At 39.1% G+C, this 22,009-nt stretch overlaps 1 protein-coding gene across 2 annotated transcripts in view; it reads right to left on the reverse strand.

Annotated features, from left to right (window-relative positions):
* Positions 1–795: 795 nt before the first annotated feature.
* LOC124305241 (probable G-protein coupled receptor CG31760) overlaps positions 796–22,009 on the reverse strand; it is a 141,434-nt gene continuing 120,220 nt past the window's right edge. Inside the window, exons 9-13 of one of the 2 annotated variants that reach the window (XM_046764423.1) lie at positions 21,153–21,367; positions 11,514–11,652; positions 7,266–7,371; positions 5,583–5,750; positions 796–3,319 (exon numbers count right to left, since the gene is read on the reverse strand). In XM_046764423.1, coding sequence (XP_046620379.1) covers positions 2,708–3,319; positions 5,583–5,750; positions 7,266–7,371; positions 11,514–11,652; positions 21,153–21,367 — 1,240 coding nt within the window. In that variant the 3' untranslated portion in view covers positions 796–2,707. The remainder of the gene's footprint in view (positions 3,320–5,582; positions 5,751–7,265; positions 7,372–11,513; positions 11,653–21,152; positions 21,368–22,009) is intronic. The other variant, XM_046764433.1, reaches the window with a different exon arrangement.

Consider the following 22,009-nt stretch of genomic DNA (forward strand, 5'->3'; position numbering starts at 1 on the left):
CATTGAAATAGTTCTCATTATTCTTAAAATCAGTGGATTTCTTCGCTAAACCTCGAACCGTTACGGACATGGCCGAAACGGATTTGAATGGTGTTTCCGACAGATTTTCAGGACTACCGTGTATCGGTAGATACGCTTCTGCAAATTGAAGTCGTAAATACTTATAAGCGACCCAAATTGTCGGCTCTTAAATAGAGAGGCTTTTTGTGTCTAAGGGCTACAAATTTCCGCCTAATTCAATTTGCGATAATAATTAAATGGGCATCACCACGACGAAAAGAGTAGAAGAGGAGGGTAGAAGAGGGAGTAAGAATCTGAGGGAAGAAGATAAGAAATCATACTCAAGACAAGCGGAACGATTAATTTTTCATAAAATTGAGGCCGATTTTCTACCTTTTTAAATCTCCATGTTGATCAATGTGATTCAACGTCGGCCAATTGACGCACCGAAATATTACATTTTGTGTCTATGAGGTCATGACGTGTATGAGAAAATCTGACAACACATCCAGGCAAGTCTAAAAATCACCTAAGCTTCGTACATACTTCGCGATTATTAGAAATTGTTTCGACAAATTTCACTTACCTTATGCATTATAGGCATTGAGTGACCATTCGTATAATTCGTGGGATACGTAATGACACACAGTGAATACTGAAACACATAGAAAACGACGTTCAGAAATAATTATTGCAGTACGAAGACTATCGTTGTATTCGTAAATCTATGTTTATTTTATTGATAAATTTTTGCTTCCTCTTCCGATCATTATATAGCCGTTTATTTATACAAAGTAACAGGATTAAAACTCGATGTACTATGAGGCGTGGCCCGTTTTTTTTTTTTTTTTTTTTCTTCACTCGACACAACATTTTTTATCGTTATTTTTTTATTTTCTATACTTTTTCCCTAACACGATCGGTCCGACCTTTTTTTATTCGTGACATTGACCTCTCACTGCAAGATCACGAAGCTTTAAAGTTTGAACAAACGAATGCGTTTTTTTGATCGTATATATCACCTTAGGTAATGCACAATTTGCCGAGGTATGTTCCGTTTCATTTCATTCGCTTATATTTATTAAAATTTTTTTCCACGGACGGTTCAATCACACGGTATTATAGATATGATTACGAATTATTGCCAGATCCGTCACATCCTTTAAAATTTAATATATTTGACATAATAACAGAACATATCTCGTCGTTCATTGCACATGTATATATTCAATTATATACAGCGATGCATGACAAACGTCAAAATATGATATGAATTTGATATTACGAATTACGATTAGATCAATTGCAACATTCTAAAGTCTTAAAATTTACGTATGATACATTTATTTTGTGTGCGTGTGTGTGTGTGTGTGTGTGTGTGTCCTGTATAACTTTTATTTTCAATTTTATTATTCTTATTATTGTTACCATTATTTACAACGCTATATCTATGTACCTATGTATGTATGTGTATGTGTGTGTGTGTGTGTGCGTGTATCCGCTTGCGGGAGAATTCTCAAAATATGAAGTACAATAGGAATATATAGTATACGAGGTTTATTCATAATATAAGCTACTTCATCGCGATATAGCGAAAGAGTGTAGAGATAGAATTACAAGTTGTAGGGCGCACGTTTTTTTCGTTAATCTTTCAAACTCCCTCATACGTAATAATTAAATTAAACGTTTGAAAGTATATGCTAAATAATTATTTGATCGACGGTCGCAAAGGGGGCCTTACGGGGCTCAGGTTGGGCCCCTGTTGAGACCGTGCAAATAACAGATCACACAAGACAAAGCGATGAGAACACTACGGTAGAAAAAAAAATTCCTTCGAGCGAAGCGAGAATTTTAGTTTGTGATATTCGCAACGCGGGGTCGCGTTGAAATTTATACCCATTGCACGCGCAGCTGCGATATAAAAGGTGAAATTTTATTTTTCGAAATCACGTGTCTCTTTTGTTTCATCATATCATTCAATCCGGGTAGCATCGTTCCGTTAAATTATTGATATATGTTTCGTGACAGTGACGGAAATTCGTCATATTATTACACGTATATGTTATTTACAACTCCGTTTTTTTACTTCTATCTTTATTATTTCAATCGTATCCCTTGAAATTTTCGTTAAAATTTAAATATAGTATTGTACATTTACACGTATGTATTACCAGGTAGGTAAATATTTGTTCACGTTATTCCTTCCCGTATTATCGTATCGTTATATCCTAGGCAAGTTTCAACAAACTATACGCAATAAATATATCTGTATAAGCATATCGTTATTTACAAATTAAACTCTCGGCTATATTCATGTATTATACGTAATATAGAAATGATTTTATGTACAATATCATATAGCCTACACGTATACATTTATTATATGTATATGTGAAATAATACTCGGCGGTATTTATTGGAAGAATCATTAATTATACACGTGTATATACATATATATATATATATACACGTACTCGTGTACGTGTTCATATATATCTATATGCATACCTATATATTTATATTTTTTATGCGTAAAAAATGAATAATATAGTAACAGCAATAATAACAACGATAATGATTTTCGTAACGCGCCGTTTCGAAGTTGTACAAAGCTGCGATATTATATCTAATATTATAATTATAGCGACCGATCAGCAGATATACGTGCGTGAGCTAAATTTGCTTATATCCTTTTCCTCGAGCTTGTTCAAACGGTGACTTCTTCCGAAAATCTACTCTTGTCGTCGAGATTGATAACTATCGCGTGAGTCCTGGCGTGTCCTGATTTATTTTTACACTTATCTTTGACCGCCTCGTCCTTAACTCTGTTAACCTCGACGCCAACCTCGGGGTTGTCTTCCTGCCCGACGACGGGAGCAGCTGCGGTTTGCAAGGACTCGGAAACCGTATCCTTGCCAGTCCCCTTGTCATCACCCTCGAGGAGTTTTCTGTCCAGTATCTCCTTCGAGTCCACCTTGTCCACCGTTATCTCTGGAGTGTTGGTATTTTTTGCGTCAAGGTTTGTTTCCTTAGTCCTCGAACCATTTCTCACCGTTTCGTCCCTTCGTTTTTCCAAATTCTTTGCCACCTCCTTATCCTTGGCCCGCTGTTTCGTTGCCGGGTCTAATTCCGGCTCCGAAATGCTCAAGTTATTCAATCGCAGACTCGACGAAACCGCCTGGATCGTTGATATTTGAGGTTCGCCTCGGTTCGCCGCGTCCTGCATCGCTGCGATTTTTGCAACCACGAGCTGGTTGCCCAGCCGCATGTTTTTATTTTTTAGATACTCGAGCTGCGTGTAGATCCGACGAAATTCATCCTGAAACACAGCCAACGGAAAACGAAACTCACGCAATGCGGACGCAGTAAGAGACCTGGAAATTATAAACCTTCGATCTCGTATCCACTTTCATTCGTAAACTAATTAATCGTGAATGCCTAATGATGTACACAGCGATCCCGCAAAATTTCTGCATCGCAATCTTTTTTTCATTGTTTTCGCGGTCTAGATGCGGACAGATTTTTTATTTCAATGTTCCTTTTAGACCTCTGTACAAATTCAAAAAATTATATTCAGGATATGACGAAGTACAGGGAGGAAAATTATTTACCAAGAGTAAATCGTTATATATTTGTATTACACCTGTTTGTTATAAGTAATTTTCTGCGAAGAAGGTAAGAATTTTTTATAGTTACCTGAAAAATGATCCATATGGGGCATTCCGCCTCAAACCAACCTACGTCAGAACCTCAACATCGAAGATTTTTTTTATTTTCAAGTATGGTGTAGAGTGTACAAAAATAAACATCTTTCACCGAGTCTTAGATGTTCTAGTCTACGGGTTCAATTTTTACTGCTCCTAAAAATACGAAAACTCAGTTTTCGAATAAAGAGATTGGTTACAAATTCTCGCTCATGAAACGTTTGTTGAAAAATTGAAATTTTTTAACCAAGATGGAAGTGGGCAGGCTTTTGGTTAAGCCTGGAAGCTACAGGCGAAAGAATTCATTAAAAAGTGAGAAAAAAAGAATTGAATATAGAGTATTTCTTAAATGTATATTTAATTCGATTTTTCCCACTTTTTAATTACTTGTTCCGTCTGTAGCTTCTTAAACAAAAGCTTGCCCAAACCCGTCTGGGTCTCAAGATATTCGTTTTTTAGCAGAGAATTCGCAAGAAAAATTTGACGATAGCCAATTGGGGCTATTCAATCGAAATTTGAGTTTTCTTACCTTTGAGAGCAGTAAGAATCAAACCCATAGTTGAAAAAGTCTATAACTAGACGAAAAACAGTTTTTTTTTTTTTTTTTAATATAATCTACACCATATTTAAAAATAAAAAGAAAACGTCGATGGTGAGGGTCAGACGTAGGTCTGTTTGGGGTGAAATGCCTCATATTCGTTAACGCCTTTTTCACGTTCCACTTTCTCAACCTCCTTCTCAACGTATAACTGGTCTCGCATTAAACCGTCAATGATCTGACTTTAAATCGATGGATGTGATCGGGTCTGAATTCTCTTTCGCAAAATATTTATTCACTTTCTGAAAAGTCTCCGACCTTTTGCGGTCTTCCATTTAAGTACGATAACAACGATACCTGAAAGGTTGGCGTTCTAATTTTTCAACATTTTTCTTTTACCTCGGAATCTCACTTAATTTCTCCCTGGACGTGTACCGGTGCGCAAAATTGAAGCAAACGACGAAAGAAAAGATCAATAGAGCATAACGATGCTTTTCACAGTATTAAAAAAAAAAAATACACTTTGAAAAACGTTTGCCGAATGACTCGTGTTGATCTTTTGATCGTATGTAGATGTTGTAAACGGGACCGAACGATGCGTGTTCCACCGAGTTTTAATTAAAACGGAAAAATTCGCAAAAACGTGACTATATTTTCGCGTTCAATAATCCGCGATGTTTTACTCTGGATTTTCTATTAACGTTCTGTTTTCGCATACCTCAAAGATAGAAAATATCGAAAGTCAATCTCCCGAGTTTGGTCAGCTGCACACATTCGTTTTGTTAGTAGTAACGTACCTAACAAAATGTGTAAATTAGTGCACTAATTTAATTTTAAACGTCTTGCACGCGTGTTTCAAATTGAACGATCAAGACTTTTTCGCAGTTCAATGGAGCCGAAGCTTTCAGAGGGCTTTTTCTTGCTGATTTTTGTATCAACTTCAGTGATGTTTGAGTTTCGAAACAATTAATATAAATATCCTTCATCCCCTTGTGTCACCTCATTTTTCATAATTATGTGCGCACATCTTTACTTCCCGAGCGAAAAAGTAAATTTATATTTCAAACCTGCCTCTGGGAAATGAAGCACTCGAATAATTAGCTCTTCAAATAAAAAAATTAAAATTTCATTCGCAAATAAGCCAGATTACACGGAGGTGGTTTCCGCCTTGGTGCGTCGATTCTCGTCCACTGAAAAATTTCATGTACGTACACCGTGAATTTTTGGTGTACGACAATGAGAAGACTGTACCATTTGCTCGATGATTGTTTAAAATTTTCAGTGGGGGAGTATCTTATGAATATTTTAATTATTCAATTTTTTTTTTCTTTTGACCTTACCGAAAATCCGTCGATATCTTCAGTGAAGTTACCTTGCTGCAAGGTAATGGAGTTTGTCTGGTTACTAGTCCCTTGAGTGCGGCAGGATTTTCCCAGGAACTTTCCCGTAGCGCCAGGAAGTTTGCCGACAGAATCCTCCTTGTCACCACCCCGAAATACCATGTACGCCTGTAGGTACACGAGTAAGGAAAATACGCGGGTACATGTGTCAAAAGAATGAAACAATTAAAAAAAAAAGAACGAAGAAATCTTTACATAACGTATTATTTTCTTCATAACTTCGGTCAGAATTTCACGTGGTGGATATACACGGCTGCCGAGGGAAGCTTGAGTGACGAATTGTTCCCCAGGGATCTAGGCTGACGTTTAATTGTGCGTAATTCAATTTACTCGTCAAGTAAGGAGATAAATTTCCCCTCCAGGGTATCAAAGCGCATCTTTATGGTCATCCGCATTACGAGCCTTTGAAGCGAATGATTCTTTCCGCCCACTGTTGCACGGATTCATTTCCAGCCGATGCTGACGCGAAAGCTCTAACAATACACACCAGCTAACAAGTATCATCCAACTGTCTATACATTCGATGCAAAATACAAATTGATTGCTTGATCCGCATATCGACAATGTGATTACGAATAAAATTGAGAGGCAATCGGCTCTCCTCTGCACTAATAATTGCTTCATCAACTGATATGACGCCGAGCAGCGATTGTGAAACCGGATTAAACTCAGTTTGAGTGCAGAAGGCATTTTGAAAATGGCTTTGAATTTCACTGGCTTAATACACGTTTGTATAAATGCGCTCGCTTGGAATATTCCTGCAAATACCAACCACGGACTACGCTTTGCACAACATGTGAATTATATCGGAGGAGCGGAGTTTCCGAACTAGTGTAACAGGTCGGGAACGCTAACATTCCGCAGTTATTAAAGTTTTCGATTTGCAGCCAAGTCACGAGCGCTTTGAGTTAAGAACGATATTAAATCGCGGACATGGGGACAAAACGTGGGAGATCTCAAATGGGATTCGCATGAATGATAGTAAATTCGAACGATAAAATGGCGTGCAATTGCAGAACTCGTTTCAAGATCGATAACGAGATTACTCTGCCGATGTCATTAACCAAAAATATTATTAGCAGTGAATTATAAAGACACACGGTATACAGGTGTAAGGCATTCCACCGCACGTATGACTCTCAGCATCGGCGATTTTTTGTATTCTCAAGTACAGTGTGGAGTGTGCAAAAACATTTTTCGAAAATTTTAAGACCAAGACGTAAATGGACAAGCTTCTGATTGAGAAGCTGCAGGCGACGCAAGTAACTGAAAAATGAGAAAAAACGAATGAAATGTAAATTAGTATTTTTTAAATTTATATTCAATTCAATATTTCTCGCTTTTTAATTTAATTGTTCCGTCTGTGTCTTCCAATCCAAAAACTTACCCACTTCCATCTTGGTCTCAAAATTTTCATTTCTTAAGAAAGAATTTATGAGAAACATTTCAAGCTTTGGGGCTGTTCGTGCGAAAATTGGATTTTCTTGTTTTCAAGAGCAGTAAAAATCGAACCCGTGGTCCAAAAAAAAAAAAAAAAAATCACCGATGATGAGGGTCGTCCGTAGTCGGTTGGGAAGCGGGTGGAGTGAAATGCCTCGTATATAAGATTACTCGGAATTTTACCTTGCTTCCAAAAATGAGACACAACAAGAGCGTGACGGTCAGTTGGGTGTGACAGAAGAATATGATGTAGAGTAGATCCGGATTAGCCGGTGACTGTAAAAACAACCTGAAACAGTAAAATACGGGCATAAATAAAGTGTCAGGCGTGTAGATGCGATCATTCAGAAGCAGGTATCGGGGAAAAGTTTGACTACTGGTAATATTATTCCCTCCCTGCAAGCAGAAAGGTTACGGTGAGAAACAGGGTGAGACACTGAGGGTGACAGAGAGAGGCTGGGAGAGTGTCTTCGAGGCGTGACCCGGAGGTGCGGAGACAGTATTTTGATATATTATGAACCACCCCGAATTTTGCATTTAAAAAACTGAGTTATAAATATCAAGCTGTGTATCACTGCCTCCGCGGTTTTCGGCAAAAAAGGCGTTACCAGTTCCGATGACACTGAATTTATCACCCTACGCGTTTGTACCCCTTTTTCCGAAATTGAATCCAGCTGCACGAGCCAAAACAATAATCACTATTGATAAATAGAATTTAAGAGCTTTCCGTAGTTATGATATGTACATGTACTGTAACGTTCGTGGGTTTTTAGACACCTGGAGGAATGCTGGTAACTTGTCCACGCCAGTGCAAGTCCTTGTTCTTATCACGTTTAACGAACCTTTAAATAATTAAGAAAAAGAAGATCCGTGCTGGAAAGACGAAGGTGGATGGTTAATCTTTTTCTAATCAAAGCTCCCATCGAAGCTCACTGTAATTTAACTATCTACTCGTATATGTTTGGCTGATGCGGGATTCTACTCCGTTGCAGCGGACTTTACAGACGCAAATTTGACGGCTTGTCGTCCCTGCCTTATCACAGATTCAGGTTTCTACGCAGGCCCTGTGATCGAGACAAATTCATGCGCACTGATTCGCAATTGCTGCTCCTAGCACTTTTTTACGAACTCTGAGTTTTACCTCGTTACCATATCCCGCCGCTAATAATGGATTTTACTCCATGTAGCTTTCCTATATCTGCCTGATTTTAATCCATCTAGCTAGCAGACGCAGAGTTTTAGCTCGTAGCTGCCCAACAACGGACTAAAGATTTTACTCCGTAGCTGTTCTCTGTAAACCTGTTCGTTTCCAATGATTATAACGAACAGTAAGCAGAGTAAGAAAGCAAGATCTTATACAATTGAATGTTGAATTAATCATTTAAATTCAGAAGATAAAAATTTTTGGCACTGAATGCACCGCATGCTCATGCAATAACAAAATAATGAAACTAAGCCAAATAATAAATTTACGCAATTATTTCGTTACGCTTTTGATGGATATTGATTTATATTCAAATTTCTCTAGCTCATTTAGCAAGTGAACTTCTCAACTTTACTTTCACTGCTAATAGAGCCGTTATGCTTCTACTCCAAATATGGGATGAATCTATGTCTTTAAGGGGGTGCCCTAGTTAATTTCGACGTTACCGTACGTAGCTCCAATTATCGAAGTTCACGTATTTCAAACACAAAAAAGGATTCGACAGCCCTGTTCGACACGAAATTCCGAACAAAGACACTCCAATCCACTTTCATTTGACGCAGAAATAAAGAAGTGGTATGGATTCTACGTAATTGCGATAGTAAATTCGTAGGAAAGAGACAACATTAAACGAGAGTAGGTAAAGTTTTTACCGCTCGTTCGCTGGCTCGAAATAATGTCATTAATTTAAGCATCAGAGGTAAGAAAGGAAAAAACAGTAATAGGATAGTCGTACCATTCCTGGCCACCTTAGTACCGCATGTGGCCATTAATCGTACCATTCGTGACGACATACATTACGTGCAAGGAAATATTCCTAGCCACAAATGGCACAAAAGTGTTTCTTCAGCTTTGATCGTTGTAAAATTTAATCATCAAACAATTGAGTAGACAAAAGCTGTACCGATACTGACTGCAGAAGATATTGTTGCGATCGGATTGATAACCGAATAGATTTCTTGTAGGTACCAGAAAAAATTAAAACGCTTTGTATGACTGGTCAAATATGGCGCATTGGCCGCAAACCGGATCTCCTACTCCCGAAAACATCTGCCGGTTGACTGAACCGTTATAGAAATATACGCAACTTCGATAATGTTTTAATTTCTCTCCTGCGACGGTTCGGACTCGAAATGACACTTTTCCTCGATTTCCTCCCGGCAGGCATCCCCTGTAATGACCCGACAAGGGCTGCGGCAATTCGCTAAGTGTCCTGCTATGCGGAATGCGGAGGCCATAAACGCGATTTCGACTCCGGTTCGTGAAACAGGCCAACTGGCCGTCACCGTCGGTAGAGGATGATGGTGTTTGAAGTGCGCGTGTGCCGTGTTTACGCGTTATATGCATGCGCAAGCAGCCCTGGACCCGGTGATTGTAAATGAGAGAAGCTTGGAAACTATTTCGAAACGCACTAAAAGTCTCTACAAAATTGACAATCTCACGCAACCATTGACGAGTGTTTTTCACCGGTATCCAGCAATTCCAACTCACGATCAAAAAATTTCGAGATTACATAAATTGCTCATGCATAAGTTTCCGATAACAGTATTACGTATAATCACACAGCAGACAAATTAACGATACGTCAAATCAGAAGCGATGATTAATTTCGCGTTATTTTTGTAAATTTAATTCAAGTTTGCGGAAGTATAACTACATCCTGAATCAATCGATGCTAATTTGTTGAAGATACTATCGTGACGATAAATATGTTTTGTGAAATTTGTGAAATGTCAGTGTTTGCTGTTCTGCCCTTGCAGGTAGACAAATGTGTAAGCCACGATTTATTTACGGCATCAGCACTCGGAAATTCCCTCAATGAATTCCTGTGTACAGAGACGTAAGATCACTTTAATTCGGTCGATCAAAGGTATAATCAGGAATACAGCCAAGATGAAATCCGATTAGGAATACAATGTAACCCGCTCACGCGCTTGATACGTTGATGCAATTTGGCATCCGTATAGTACACGATCAATGTCACGTAGGTGAGTATTGTGTGGCGAGATTGTAATCCCTATTCCCAGACTATAATGCGATAAATTTAATCTAATGCTCTGCTTATCCCTGATAGGACACCACGTTTGGCTCTAGAATTTGCACGAAAAGTTAACCAAGTTACTTCGGTAAACTCCTAATAAGCATGCAGTTGGTGTAACGGGATAAAATGTCGCGGTAGCTTACGCGAGGATTTTGGACTTTCGAATGAAACTCAAGGTATAGAAACTGTACACAGAGTTAAGCACCTTCAGAGATTATCTCTCCCACGCGGATGGCGTTAGACCTCCTCCTCCGCTTCTCTCTCTATGCGTACCTTCATTACGGATCTAGTGCTGTATATACAGTAATATTCGTTAATGCCTTTCTCTTCCGGCTACCTTGTTTTCGGCCCGAAACAAAATGATTGTTCGATTATATGCGAATTGTGTGACAATGACCGGTGATGCAGCCGACGTGCATCCCGTTCTGATGACGACGTGAGCGTCGGCTGCATCACTAGTCATTGTCACATAATTCCTGTAGAATCGAATTCGCATTTTGTTTCGGAGCGAAAACAAAGTTAGTCGAAAAGTTAAGGTTTTAATGAATATTACTCTACGTATACGTATAGTAAAAGCTAGTCTGACAAAATACTCAGAGTGAGAATAATTGGCGTAGCAAACGATCTTCCAATAATTATTCTTCGCTTACGGTCTGTCTGCTCGTTGAGTCGAATCCCAAGTAGCACACGGTCGACTCGCATTTGACTTATTGCCGGTAGAAAATGAAGTCAACTAATCAACTATTCGAAGCCAATAGTTTACTACGTGTCGACCTTACGTTCGCGAATGTCCGCTAGGTTGTAAGTTGCCAGTCAATGGTGTATAAGTCGACTGTGAATTGACTTGTTACCATCAAAAAATGGTTAAGTAAAATTTTGAGCTTTCAAGAATTACCAGATTTTCTTTATCCTATCACATCATTCATTTTGCCGAGTTCCGTTTTTGGGAAGACATTCGTTGGTGTACGGAACCACCCAGCTTCGAATTTTGGTTTATTTATCCATCACCACGTCTCTTTATGCCGACTCTGCGTTAAATTTTCCATTTTTTGTCGACTTTGAGTAGTCAAATGATAGTCAAAATTTCGAAGAGTGGAAAGAAAAAAAAATACCCGAGGTATAATAAGATGCGAATGACGGAATTGCAAGCGGTGATTTTGAGTACAAATCAATTAAATATACTCACATCGAAACGTTGAGGAATACGGATAGTAGAAATTCGTTGTAAATCGCCATTGAGATGAAACGACTTTCGTTGAACTCCGAGGGCGCCTTTCTTACTACGATGCACAATCTGATTCCCCAAATCAGGAACATTACCTCCACTGCAAAGAGACATAATAAAGGGTTAAAAAATGTCGCACACTCAATTTATCGCTCTCATCTCCGACCGCTTATATACACTATGCAGCACACCCCGTGAATATTTTCCATCTGAGCCGTAACGAACCGCTCTTGCAGGAATGACTTCAAGTTGTATCGTTGACGTGCGTCGTTACGTGGTACACGAGTTTTCTCCTTAAACTCTGCGGGTTTCTAAAAACTTGACTTCACCGGCAAAAGCTGCCAACGCAACAAAAATGATCTCCGTGCAGCGTTCACCCCGAGCTCTGAAAACCATGAAGTATCATCCCTTATTACACTGCAGTAGAATTAAACGACTATGCTGGCTAATGGCTGGTTTATTGGGCTTCCTGCTCAACTCCTGACGTGTAGCCTTAATCCCCGAGCTTTCAGTTATATGCAATTGCTCCCGGTAAACCCGCGCAATAAGCACGTGAATAGAAATCTCACGTAGATATATATATATATATATATATATATATATATATATATATATATATATATATATATGTACCTGTACGAATACATACCTACATGCCTATTTACCTCCATCACCGCGGTGCGCCCACTTATTTCGCGTTCTTTTTCCTCGTACGACGCTGGAAAGTCGAATAAACCTCGAACATTTTATTTCCCCCGCTCTCCGACGAAAGCACTTTTTCAAGTCACCGCTGTTCTAACGATCTGCCGCGAGCCTTTTTCATCCACTAAGAATTATCCCCAGAGGGTATACGTAGGTAGAACATCGGCGTGATACCTAGGCTTTCTATTCCATCAACGATCACGATGCCTTATTTTCATATAAGAGGAGTCGTACAAAGAGATGTAATTATCTCCGAGGAACAATGCACCGCTGACTGTGTCAACGTTTATTTGCAGAGAGGACTGTTGAAAGCGAACCAGCTTCGGTAAAGTGCAACGCCGCTGTTCAACTTGGTCATTAAAACGTTCAACTTATCTGCATAAAATTGCGCAGAGAATATAAGACGAAGAAATGAGAAAACACTTTCTCGCAAACATCGTTCCACTTAACAGACGAGTCTACGTTTACGTGACTAGAGGGAGACCGAAGGACACGAGGCAGGAGAGATAAAGAGATAAAAAAAAAAAAAAAACGTGCAGAAGGAAGTATATCTTGCGCGAAGGGATATAAGCCCCCTAAGAGCACCCAAAGCTGTACATAGTATGTGAGCCGACGTGGAATATAAATTGAACTAGCAAGTAACTCGAGCCTAGATAATGCTAAGAAATTACACCCAGAGGTGCGAGCGATAAAGGAAAACTGGAGTGGAAAGAAATATCATTACAGGATATGTAAGACGCGATAACCTGCGGTGAGGACGAAAACAGACGACAGCAATCCAAGCAGGCGCCTATCATGCGGGAAACAAAGTAATTTCGACATTGGAATTTAAGCCGTACGTCTGACGAGCTTTTCCAGAATGGAATAACACGTAGCCGCGAAGTTGTCGGTGATGCACTGGAATTTCCTAAACCCGGACAGTGAAACGGCGGAAGCGAATCGTTCGATGCTAAGTAACCGGTAAGCTGCTCGAGTACCCGTGATCTTCGTCGGAAGTTTGGAGAGAAGAGCGCAGACAACGGTATTGAAGCTAAACTCATTCGCCAACAATGGGTTTCCGGTCCTCGAAACATACCAATCTGCTGAATCCCACTCTGGGCGAATACCCCGATGACTCGATGTTCCATCTCGTGAACTTATGCAGCGCTGCTTTGTGCAGAATTGATTAAAGGTTAACAACTGAGACAGAGGAAAGGGAGGTGATCGCTGGGTGATAATATCTTTCCCTCCCGAGTCGGGCGTAGCAACGTCTGCTCTTCCAGAGACGATACTTCGGATGTGTTTCACTTTGAAAATATTTCACTTCGCAAGCCAGCGAAGGAAGGACGGTGTGACTGATAGCGAGAGCATCGAGGAAATTGAAAACAGTCTTGTTACCTGAACGGAGGGAGGTTTTTTACGGAATTTCTTGATGGAAAATTTCTAAACTAATCCATAATCGTCTCTGTGTGAACCCGGTCCACAAGAGTGAACGCTGCCGATTATAATCCGTCAGCAGTCGAAAGCACCGAACTTTTCACCTCACGAGCTTACACACCAGTCGCGCTCTCTCTCTCTCTTTGTTTGTTATTGCCAAAGAATTTTAGCACGCGCTTGGCCTGATTTTTTGGTAGGAATTATTAAAATTGTCAAAAAGAGCGAGGAAATTTAGGAAAATAAATAAAAGAAAAAATAAGTACACAGAACGTAACGAGACCCGCGGAAGGAGAGCGGAGTTTCAGCAATATATCAGCCGAGTCGAGGAGCTGAAATTTGCATCCGTCCGTGCTTTTTTGCCGCTTCGAATACCTGGCTTCGCTTACTCTTGCCTTATTTCTCTCTCGTTCTCTAGAAAGCACAAAATAATCAGCTTTTTTACCAAACATTTTTCAACGAAGAAAAACTAAACTGTCCCCTCCTTCTTTTGCGCGAACCGGAAGCTGACATCACGAACCCTCGTAGCACTCACGATCAGCCAAGAGTCATCGAATAATAATTCTAATTACGTACAGCCGACGCCGAACGTGAAGTTTTTATTACGACATTATGTATAACGCCACTGAAATGCTTTGCAAAAGCCGGGTTCACCTCGTCTGGGTGACGTAAGCTGTTATAAACTGCTCTCGCAATCCGCTCATCCTAACCCCATATTCGCCGGCGTGACCCGTGAGCCAACTAACGCAACTTTTGGCCATCCCAGCCCTCGGCTTCCCTAACCAGATCCATGCTTGAGGCGTCAAAAGCCGAGGATAATTTGGTTACACGTCACTTATGCGAGGGACTGGCTGGATCGGGATTACGGTATCGGGATCCGCGTTGATGAATCGCCACCAGCCATGCGTTTCACCTGAATTGGTTGAAAATCTGAGTTAAAAAAAAAAAAAAAAAAAAAAAAAAAACAGACACCGTATCCTCGGAATACGAATCACAATCGATTACTATCGAGACATTTCTGCTAACGATATAGAAAATATGTGAATTATGGGAGCCCGTAAATTTACAGTCAATTTTCCAAAGTGGCCGGATAGGTATATGAATGACGTTATACGTCTAACGATTCGGCGATAACTGTTTTGAAACTTTTCTGGAGCAATGGAGAACTACGACTTTGCTAATGGAAGCGGGTGGCCATTTCAAACAATATCACAGTTTCACGATATCCAATTCGATCAACACAATAACTTTCATTCACAGCCCCGAATTCGCAGTCAAAATTCAAGCATATATTTCCACTCATTCTTCAACACTGTGCAGAATGAATTATTCCTGAAATGTCTTCCGAAACAGGATCGTAAATTTTCATTATATTTATTTTCGAAGAATTTTCTTTTTCTCGACGCGTTATTTTTGCTTGTATATTGGCCGGAAAAAAAGGCTTGTCTGAGTTGTGAACCCAGTATAAGCTGTGCAAGCTGAACCGTTTGAAACAAAATTTGACTGCAAGAAAAAGATGATTAAAAGAATTTAGCTCACTAGAATATGGAGGAATAATTATTTTTCTTCTGCTTCGGATGAAATAATTTGACGTAAACCTAGGCATAACAAAAATTTTCTCTCTGTAAATAAATTGTATTCTGTTAGTATTTGATTGCTCGTTTGCTAATCGCCGAACTTATCGAATAATCCATATCCACTTACGCTTGTTATTATTTTCAGTAATCCTGTTTAATTAACGTGACGATTAACGGTCTTTTAAGCTCTCCTCGATCGTTGTGTAACTACTAGAATTTGCCCGTAGGTTGACAATTTTCGGTTACCCTTTCATGTTCAAACGGCCGTTTGTTGAAGATCATTAATCAAACCGTAGTAACGAACAATTTTTTAAACCGACGAAACGTAATGGGGGACGAAGTTTCATCATTGTGTTGCCTTTGAACGAACATGCGAAAGGTGAAAAACAAAATTTTTATCGTCACTAACAGAAACGCGCGATAAAATTTCAAACACCTTTGCATATTCAGCAGACAAAGTCTTTCAATTTACTCGACCAAATTGTTACAACGTGTCAAATGTCAAACACACTGCATAAGATAATTACGCGTACTTCGTTTTTTTACAATCAACGTCTACCTACCTTCAATACCACCTACGTACATACATAACTTAGTAAAACATCCACGCTTCGGCTGTGCAACCCTGTTATTATCATTCTGGTGAACGAACAAATTAAATCACTCACCGAATAAGCAATTGCTGAACACACGACGGCAATCTTTGCAGTGTCTAAACGCGCATGTTTACACAGTGTCTGTGCTCGCTTCCCTGTACAAGATCCCTACTACACGTATGAGTATGTATGTATGTACGTCGACCACATTAGTTTCACGTTTTGTTCAATTAAATCCTTGCCGACTTGACTGAAGTCGTGGTTTTGTTTTTTATTTAATTTTTCAGTACAACGATCGCAAATCGTCTTGTTTCGTGGAATATTCACGTTTCAACCGTTTCAGTCACAGACACAATTTTTTTCCCTTTTTTTTTTTGTCACACTTTTTATGTTCCATGCAAAGTCCTAACTTTTTTTGAACTTTGCGTAAACTGAAAAACTGAATTGCATGACTGATAGGGATAATAATTTCTCTTTAGCACCACTGTTCCATCAAGGAATAATAATAATAAATGTAACCATAAATGTGACAAATGTTAAATCACCGCAGACGGGCTTCGCGAATGAGTTTATTTTATTTATACTTGTGTTTCATTATGCGAACTTTCTTTTCGGTACATTATTGCATGAAGAAAACAAAATTTTTACATCTTATGAGCTCTGCCCTACTTCGGAACTCGCGATTCGCGATCAAAAGGTTTATTTCGCCGTTTCACCCCTGCATGTCATCCAGATCGGGCGAAAGATTTTTGGCGTCATGCCCACCCGTTATGCGAAAACGGCGCAGGTACGTCTTTTATTTCGAAAACGTATAACGGCAATGAAAAAATTGAATAAATCTTGTTGGCGAACCTGGTTTTAACTCGACTTTTCTTTTGCTTTTTGTACGAAAGCCGTAATTAACGAGACTATCCATTTTACACCCCTTTGTATTTCTCGCGAAATGCTTAAGCGAATTTATGTCACGCCATATTATTCACTACAGCTACCGAGTTTGACTAGGTTTTAATTTTCATCGGATGCTTACTTTTCGATGCCACCGAATAACATACTTAAATAATAAAAACAGCGGACTTTAATGCGAACTCGTAAATCTCTCACTCCGTTATAGGGATTTAATTTATTGTTGGCAGTCAGAGCCAGAGAGTTGTATCTATAATTTCTAAAGCTTTTTCATGGCTTCGAATAATTACTGGGAGATTATTATGGCTGTTATTACAATTTTTTCTCATCTTTAATTCTATTTATTCGAAAAGTACCAAATCGGCGCTATAAAGCGACGTTTCGGTTGGTGTATTTACGAATGAAAAGCTTAATCGCAAAAGTCTTTTGGCGGCTGATTGGTTCGACGTAAAAGTTTGGCTCGTGTGCAGAGGTTGGCCATGGCATTAATTCGCTACGGGAACTTAGAGAGAAGTTTTCGCTTTATGACTACTTCTTCTCCCATGTCCAATAGTTCTTTGCAATACTGATTTTCCACATCACCGCAATATATCAGAAACCAATTAACCTTTTCGTCTGACGTCCAGGATAGAAAAATACAGTAGGTATGTCTATAGCGCGTCAGCCAAGTTTTTTCGCGATTTTATGAAGAAATTATTTTGCATTCAAATCAGACATGGTCCAGTTTCCGTCTCGGCGATACCGGCGAAAATTTTCAATTTTTAAACTGCACACGATTCCATCATTCTCAGTTCTCTGCATATTATAATGTGTATTTTATCATGCACGCAATGAAAAAAAGTGAAACACCGTATGATAGTCAAATGTAAATTTTATCGCCAACTTTCTTTTCGACTCATCAGCAGCTTAAAAGCTCACTTCAACTTCTTTCAGCTTGCAAAGTTTAATCTCCTACAAAAATTCAATACAGCTCGCCTACTGGAAGTGAGTATAAGGTATGTATATCATTTTCGGTGGAACAAAGTTTGGCTGCCTATATTCAGCGTGCCCATTAACGTATGACACCATCTGTCGTTTACCGAGTATTATTGGGCATAAAATTTTCCAACAATAATATTTTCAGTGCGGAAATAAATCTTACGTAAAATATGATGATTGATTTGCCAGGCGATAAATTATAATCCAGACTATAATTTTTAGGGCACTTTGTAAGGAATCAACAGAGATTTGATCGAGGTCCGATTATTTTTTGGCGAAAAATTAGAGACTCTGTAACGTGTAAAATTGGCGATAAGACTATCTAAAACTGATTTCCGTTCAGTTTACCGACGCTTCGATTCTATACGTCACATCCAGAAATCGTTTACTTGTACCAATTTTAATGACCGTCGAGAATTGAGTTCCGGGTGTCGGCAGCGAGTTGAAAGCATTCCTCTTCGTATCGTGTCAGCGTCTCCTGTAATGGCTTCGTATTCCTCGAAACATCCCGGCGGAAATAACTGGATCAAATCCTCCGGAGACAGAAAGCTCGTTCCAGTGAATTAAAAACAATGCTCAATTTCAAGCGAGTGGCTATTTGTCATACTGAATATATATATATATATATATATATATATATATATATTATACTTAAAAGTAGCAGAAGACTACGGACCTTTTATTTTGCCTAGCTATAATTCGCGAAGCGAAAATGCAGGGCACTTTTACCACCTATGTTTGAATTTTTCTTATTGCAGGGTAAACTGTTTCCAGCGAAAAAAAAAAAAACGTTTTCCATTTAAGAAGCAGTGATACGACTGAACTGATATCACCAATTTATGTCCCCCTGGGAACCAACCAATTATTGTCTGAAACATTTTCCACCAGCAGCTCTAGTTTTCGAGATATTCTAACGCGTGCATTTAAAATGGGACACCCTTTATACAAGATTCGTTTTCGAATTTCGACGAGACAATACTCAAGCTTTGCGTACGTGAGGAATCCCTGCGCAGAAAGCGGCTTGTCCGAAGTTCTGAACGGTGTAGCATTGAAGAAGATTATTTTGTTTACGCAAATTACAAAGTTTAAAAAACTTTGTTCGCGTGACACGCGCATACACCAATTCCATAACGTACCGTAGCGAATGTTTCGCGAGTCCGCGTGTACGCCTCATCGTCAAAGTCCTTTTATCGAATTCACCAACTTTGGCGACAGCCCCGTGGCAGGCTCGCGCCGGTCCCATTTCATGCGAACGGGCGGTCGGATCGAAAAAAAAGGGAGGGAAGAGCAGCAAAAAAAAAAAAAAAAAAGAGAGAAAAAAAATTAAAATAAAAAACAAAAGAAAAATTGTAATCGAATTTTGCGCGTTGCGCAATTAATCCGGTGACAGACATTTCACCGAGAATTATAACGGTCCACTGATCTGCCCAAGCCGCGTTTCCCCTCCGCTGTTCGTAACGTATAAAATGTAAAAAGGGGGAACCCGCGGGAAAAGCCTGCTGTAAAAAACAAAAAGAAGAAATCATACGGTTCTGACTGATTCGGCGGCGGTGGTTCGATAATAAAATGTCATTCGTAACGCCGAAACAAATTCAAAAGAACTGTCATAAGGTTACCTGCCTTGCCAGCGTTCAAAAAATTCGAATCTCCGTACCGCGGTTTCACCGTACATACATGTATACATATATGTATACCTACGGGCGTATTAACGCGAAATTTTTTTATTTCCCCCACACCCTGCACTCAATTTACACTGATTATGCCACTCGAGATTCTTTGATAAGGTGATAATAATTTCCTGGAAAAACCTTGAAAGGCGATAACCGTATTTCTTCATCATTTCGCATGATATCCTACGACAAGCGTGACACTCAAAAATTGCCTGAATGTGCGCTAAAATGTAAGAAGCTAAAACCCGACCGAGTCAGGCAAATAATTTCGAGAAAATAAAAGCGTTTTTTTACACCAGTGTTAAAAGGGGGAAATAAGTTTAGGACTACGTTTTTTTTTTCTTAGTGATTATCATGAATTTTTCTTGACAAGAAAGGAATATATATATAATTAACTCAACGTTTGAGAACATTCTATAAATATATTCAAATAAATATCGTAATTTTTTTAGCTGATACCTTCCACGTTTTCAGAGGAAATACTTTTAAAAAAATGAAGATATTTGTTTGAATATATGTATAAAATGTTCTCAAAGTTTTAATTGATTATATACATTCCTTTCTTACCAAAAAAAAAATTCATGAAAGTCACTAAAAAAACGTAGTCCTATACCTATTTCTCCCCTTAAGGGGGTGACGACGTGATAAATTTCAAACAAAATTAGACATTGTTGGCTCGATTCGTTATTCGGATGTCATAACTGCCTCTTTGTTTGTTTTTTCTCTCGACCTGTCCGCGTCTTTTAAACTCAAGCAAGCCCCTCGAATTAGAACCAGCCTGATTAAAGTACTTGTTCTGCCACGGTGCAGACATTTCACGGGACGTTTAACAAGATACGTAATTTTGTGGTGACCAAGAAGCATTACTCTTCAGCGTCGAGAGAATGTGTTGGTACCGTCTAAATAAATGAAGACTGTTTGTGCAACAGGACAGGTACGTCAAAGAAAAGATAATAATGAAGCAAAGCCTGCCCCGTCATATAAATTAGAGATGTTTTTAGGGGAAAGTCAGACTCCGACAGAAACAAGTCTTGCCATTTTAAAGCAGAACATTTCTCTCAGCCGGCTCGCTGGAGGCGAAAACCAGCTTTTGACTCCTACACTGCCGTTCAATTTTCGAAGGCATCGGACCGAATCAATATACCGGAGACTCGTTTTCATCCTCCGTTGCGAACCCCAGTAATCGTGATATCGAGAGGCTTGGACGGTAATTATTCGAGTCGAGAAAACTGGCACCCATTGTTAGTATCAGAAAATGTTATTTACAAATGTCGGTTCGTATAACAGTCTAGCAGTTTCACTTAAAGCACAAACACAGTTCAGCGCAGCAGCGCAAACAGCACAGATTTTAACGAGATCTCTGAAATTTGATCCGAAGCTTTGTTGAGTTTAGGTACACATTTCGAGAAAAGGCCTTTCTCCAAAACGAGCTTCTACACTACGCTTTAATAACACATTCACCGAATTATATATATATATATATATATATATATATATATATATATATATATATATATCAGTTCTGTGTTAACTTGGAATGAATATCTTGTTCCAAACCGTGTGATCCGTGTGATGTACCAGGTAGAACTGTATCGTTTGTCATCACCCCTTAGCACGAGCCTCAGAAAATTATTACATCAATTTTTACCCAACGTTTTTCAGCATCGTCGTGACAGTTCCGCGCTACGATTGCTTGATAAAAATCTACAACGTTAATTTTTCCATTTTTATATATATATATAAGCGTTTGCGTATACTCACGAGTTGTGAAGCTGTGGTCCCACCAATCAGTTCTGCAGAGGTAGGCTTTGAGGTCGTCCGCCGTTCGCCCCACGATGACAACAGGCGGTGCGACGAGGGTGCGAATCATGAGAAATACGCTAAAGATCGCAACGATAACGCCCAATCGCTTCAGCAGATTCATGTCGGTGATTTTCACCGCTTTCGCAGATCGCACCCGAAATATCACCGATATTCTGCAATGAAAAGTTGCGCACATTACTCGGAATATTGACGAATTCGAAGCACACTCCAGGTTTATAAATAGCAATCAGATTCACCGTTCTCTGATAAGAGGAACTTTTCAGCAGAGGTAGAATTTCCATTTGAAATCAATTTTTCATTAAATTTTTGCTAATAGGGAGAAGAGGAATTGGGAACATATCGGTAAAAATACACGTGGCATTCTACAATAATTAAACGGGATTGAATGGTTTTGCAGAAGTCAGCTAGAAGCGGGAATATCAAAAGCACGAAAAAATAAAACCTTATCCAACAATTTCAAAACAATCTTAGCAATCAATATCGTGAAAAACTGTTAAAGTATTGGATCGCTTTGCACACAAGAATAAATTCAGTAAAAATTCTGGCAAGTGATAGTCTCTTCTTAAAAATGAAAATTTCACAGCTTTCGGCTTCATACACCTTTAAGAGGTGTCATATCTCAAGGATCCCAACTTTCTATCTACGTGTGCTTCAAAAGACTTGTAGTCGTCTGGTGTAGGTAATAAAACTGCAGTGTGACGAATAAATATCCTTCAGATTATACATATACGAGTGGTTCGAAAATATTCTTTTAAAAAATTTATGGAGCTACTAAAAAAAATAACGCACGTATA

This window comes from Neodiprion virginianus, chromosome 1, assembly GCF_021901495.1.
Source record: "Neodiprion virginianus isolate iyNeoVirg1 chromosome 1, iyNeoVirg1.1, whole genome shotgun sequence".
Lineage (NCBI taxonomy): Eukaryota > Metazoa > Arthropoda > Insecta > Hymenoptera > Diprionidae > Neodiprion > Neodiprion virginianus.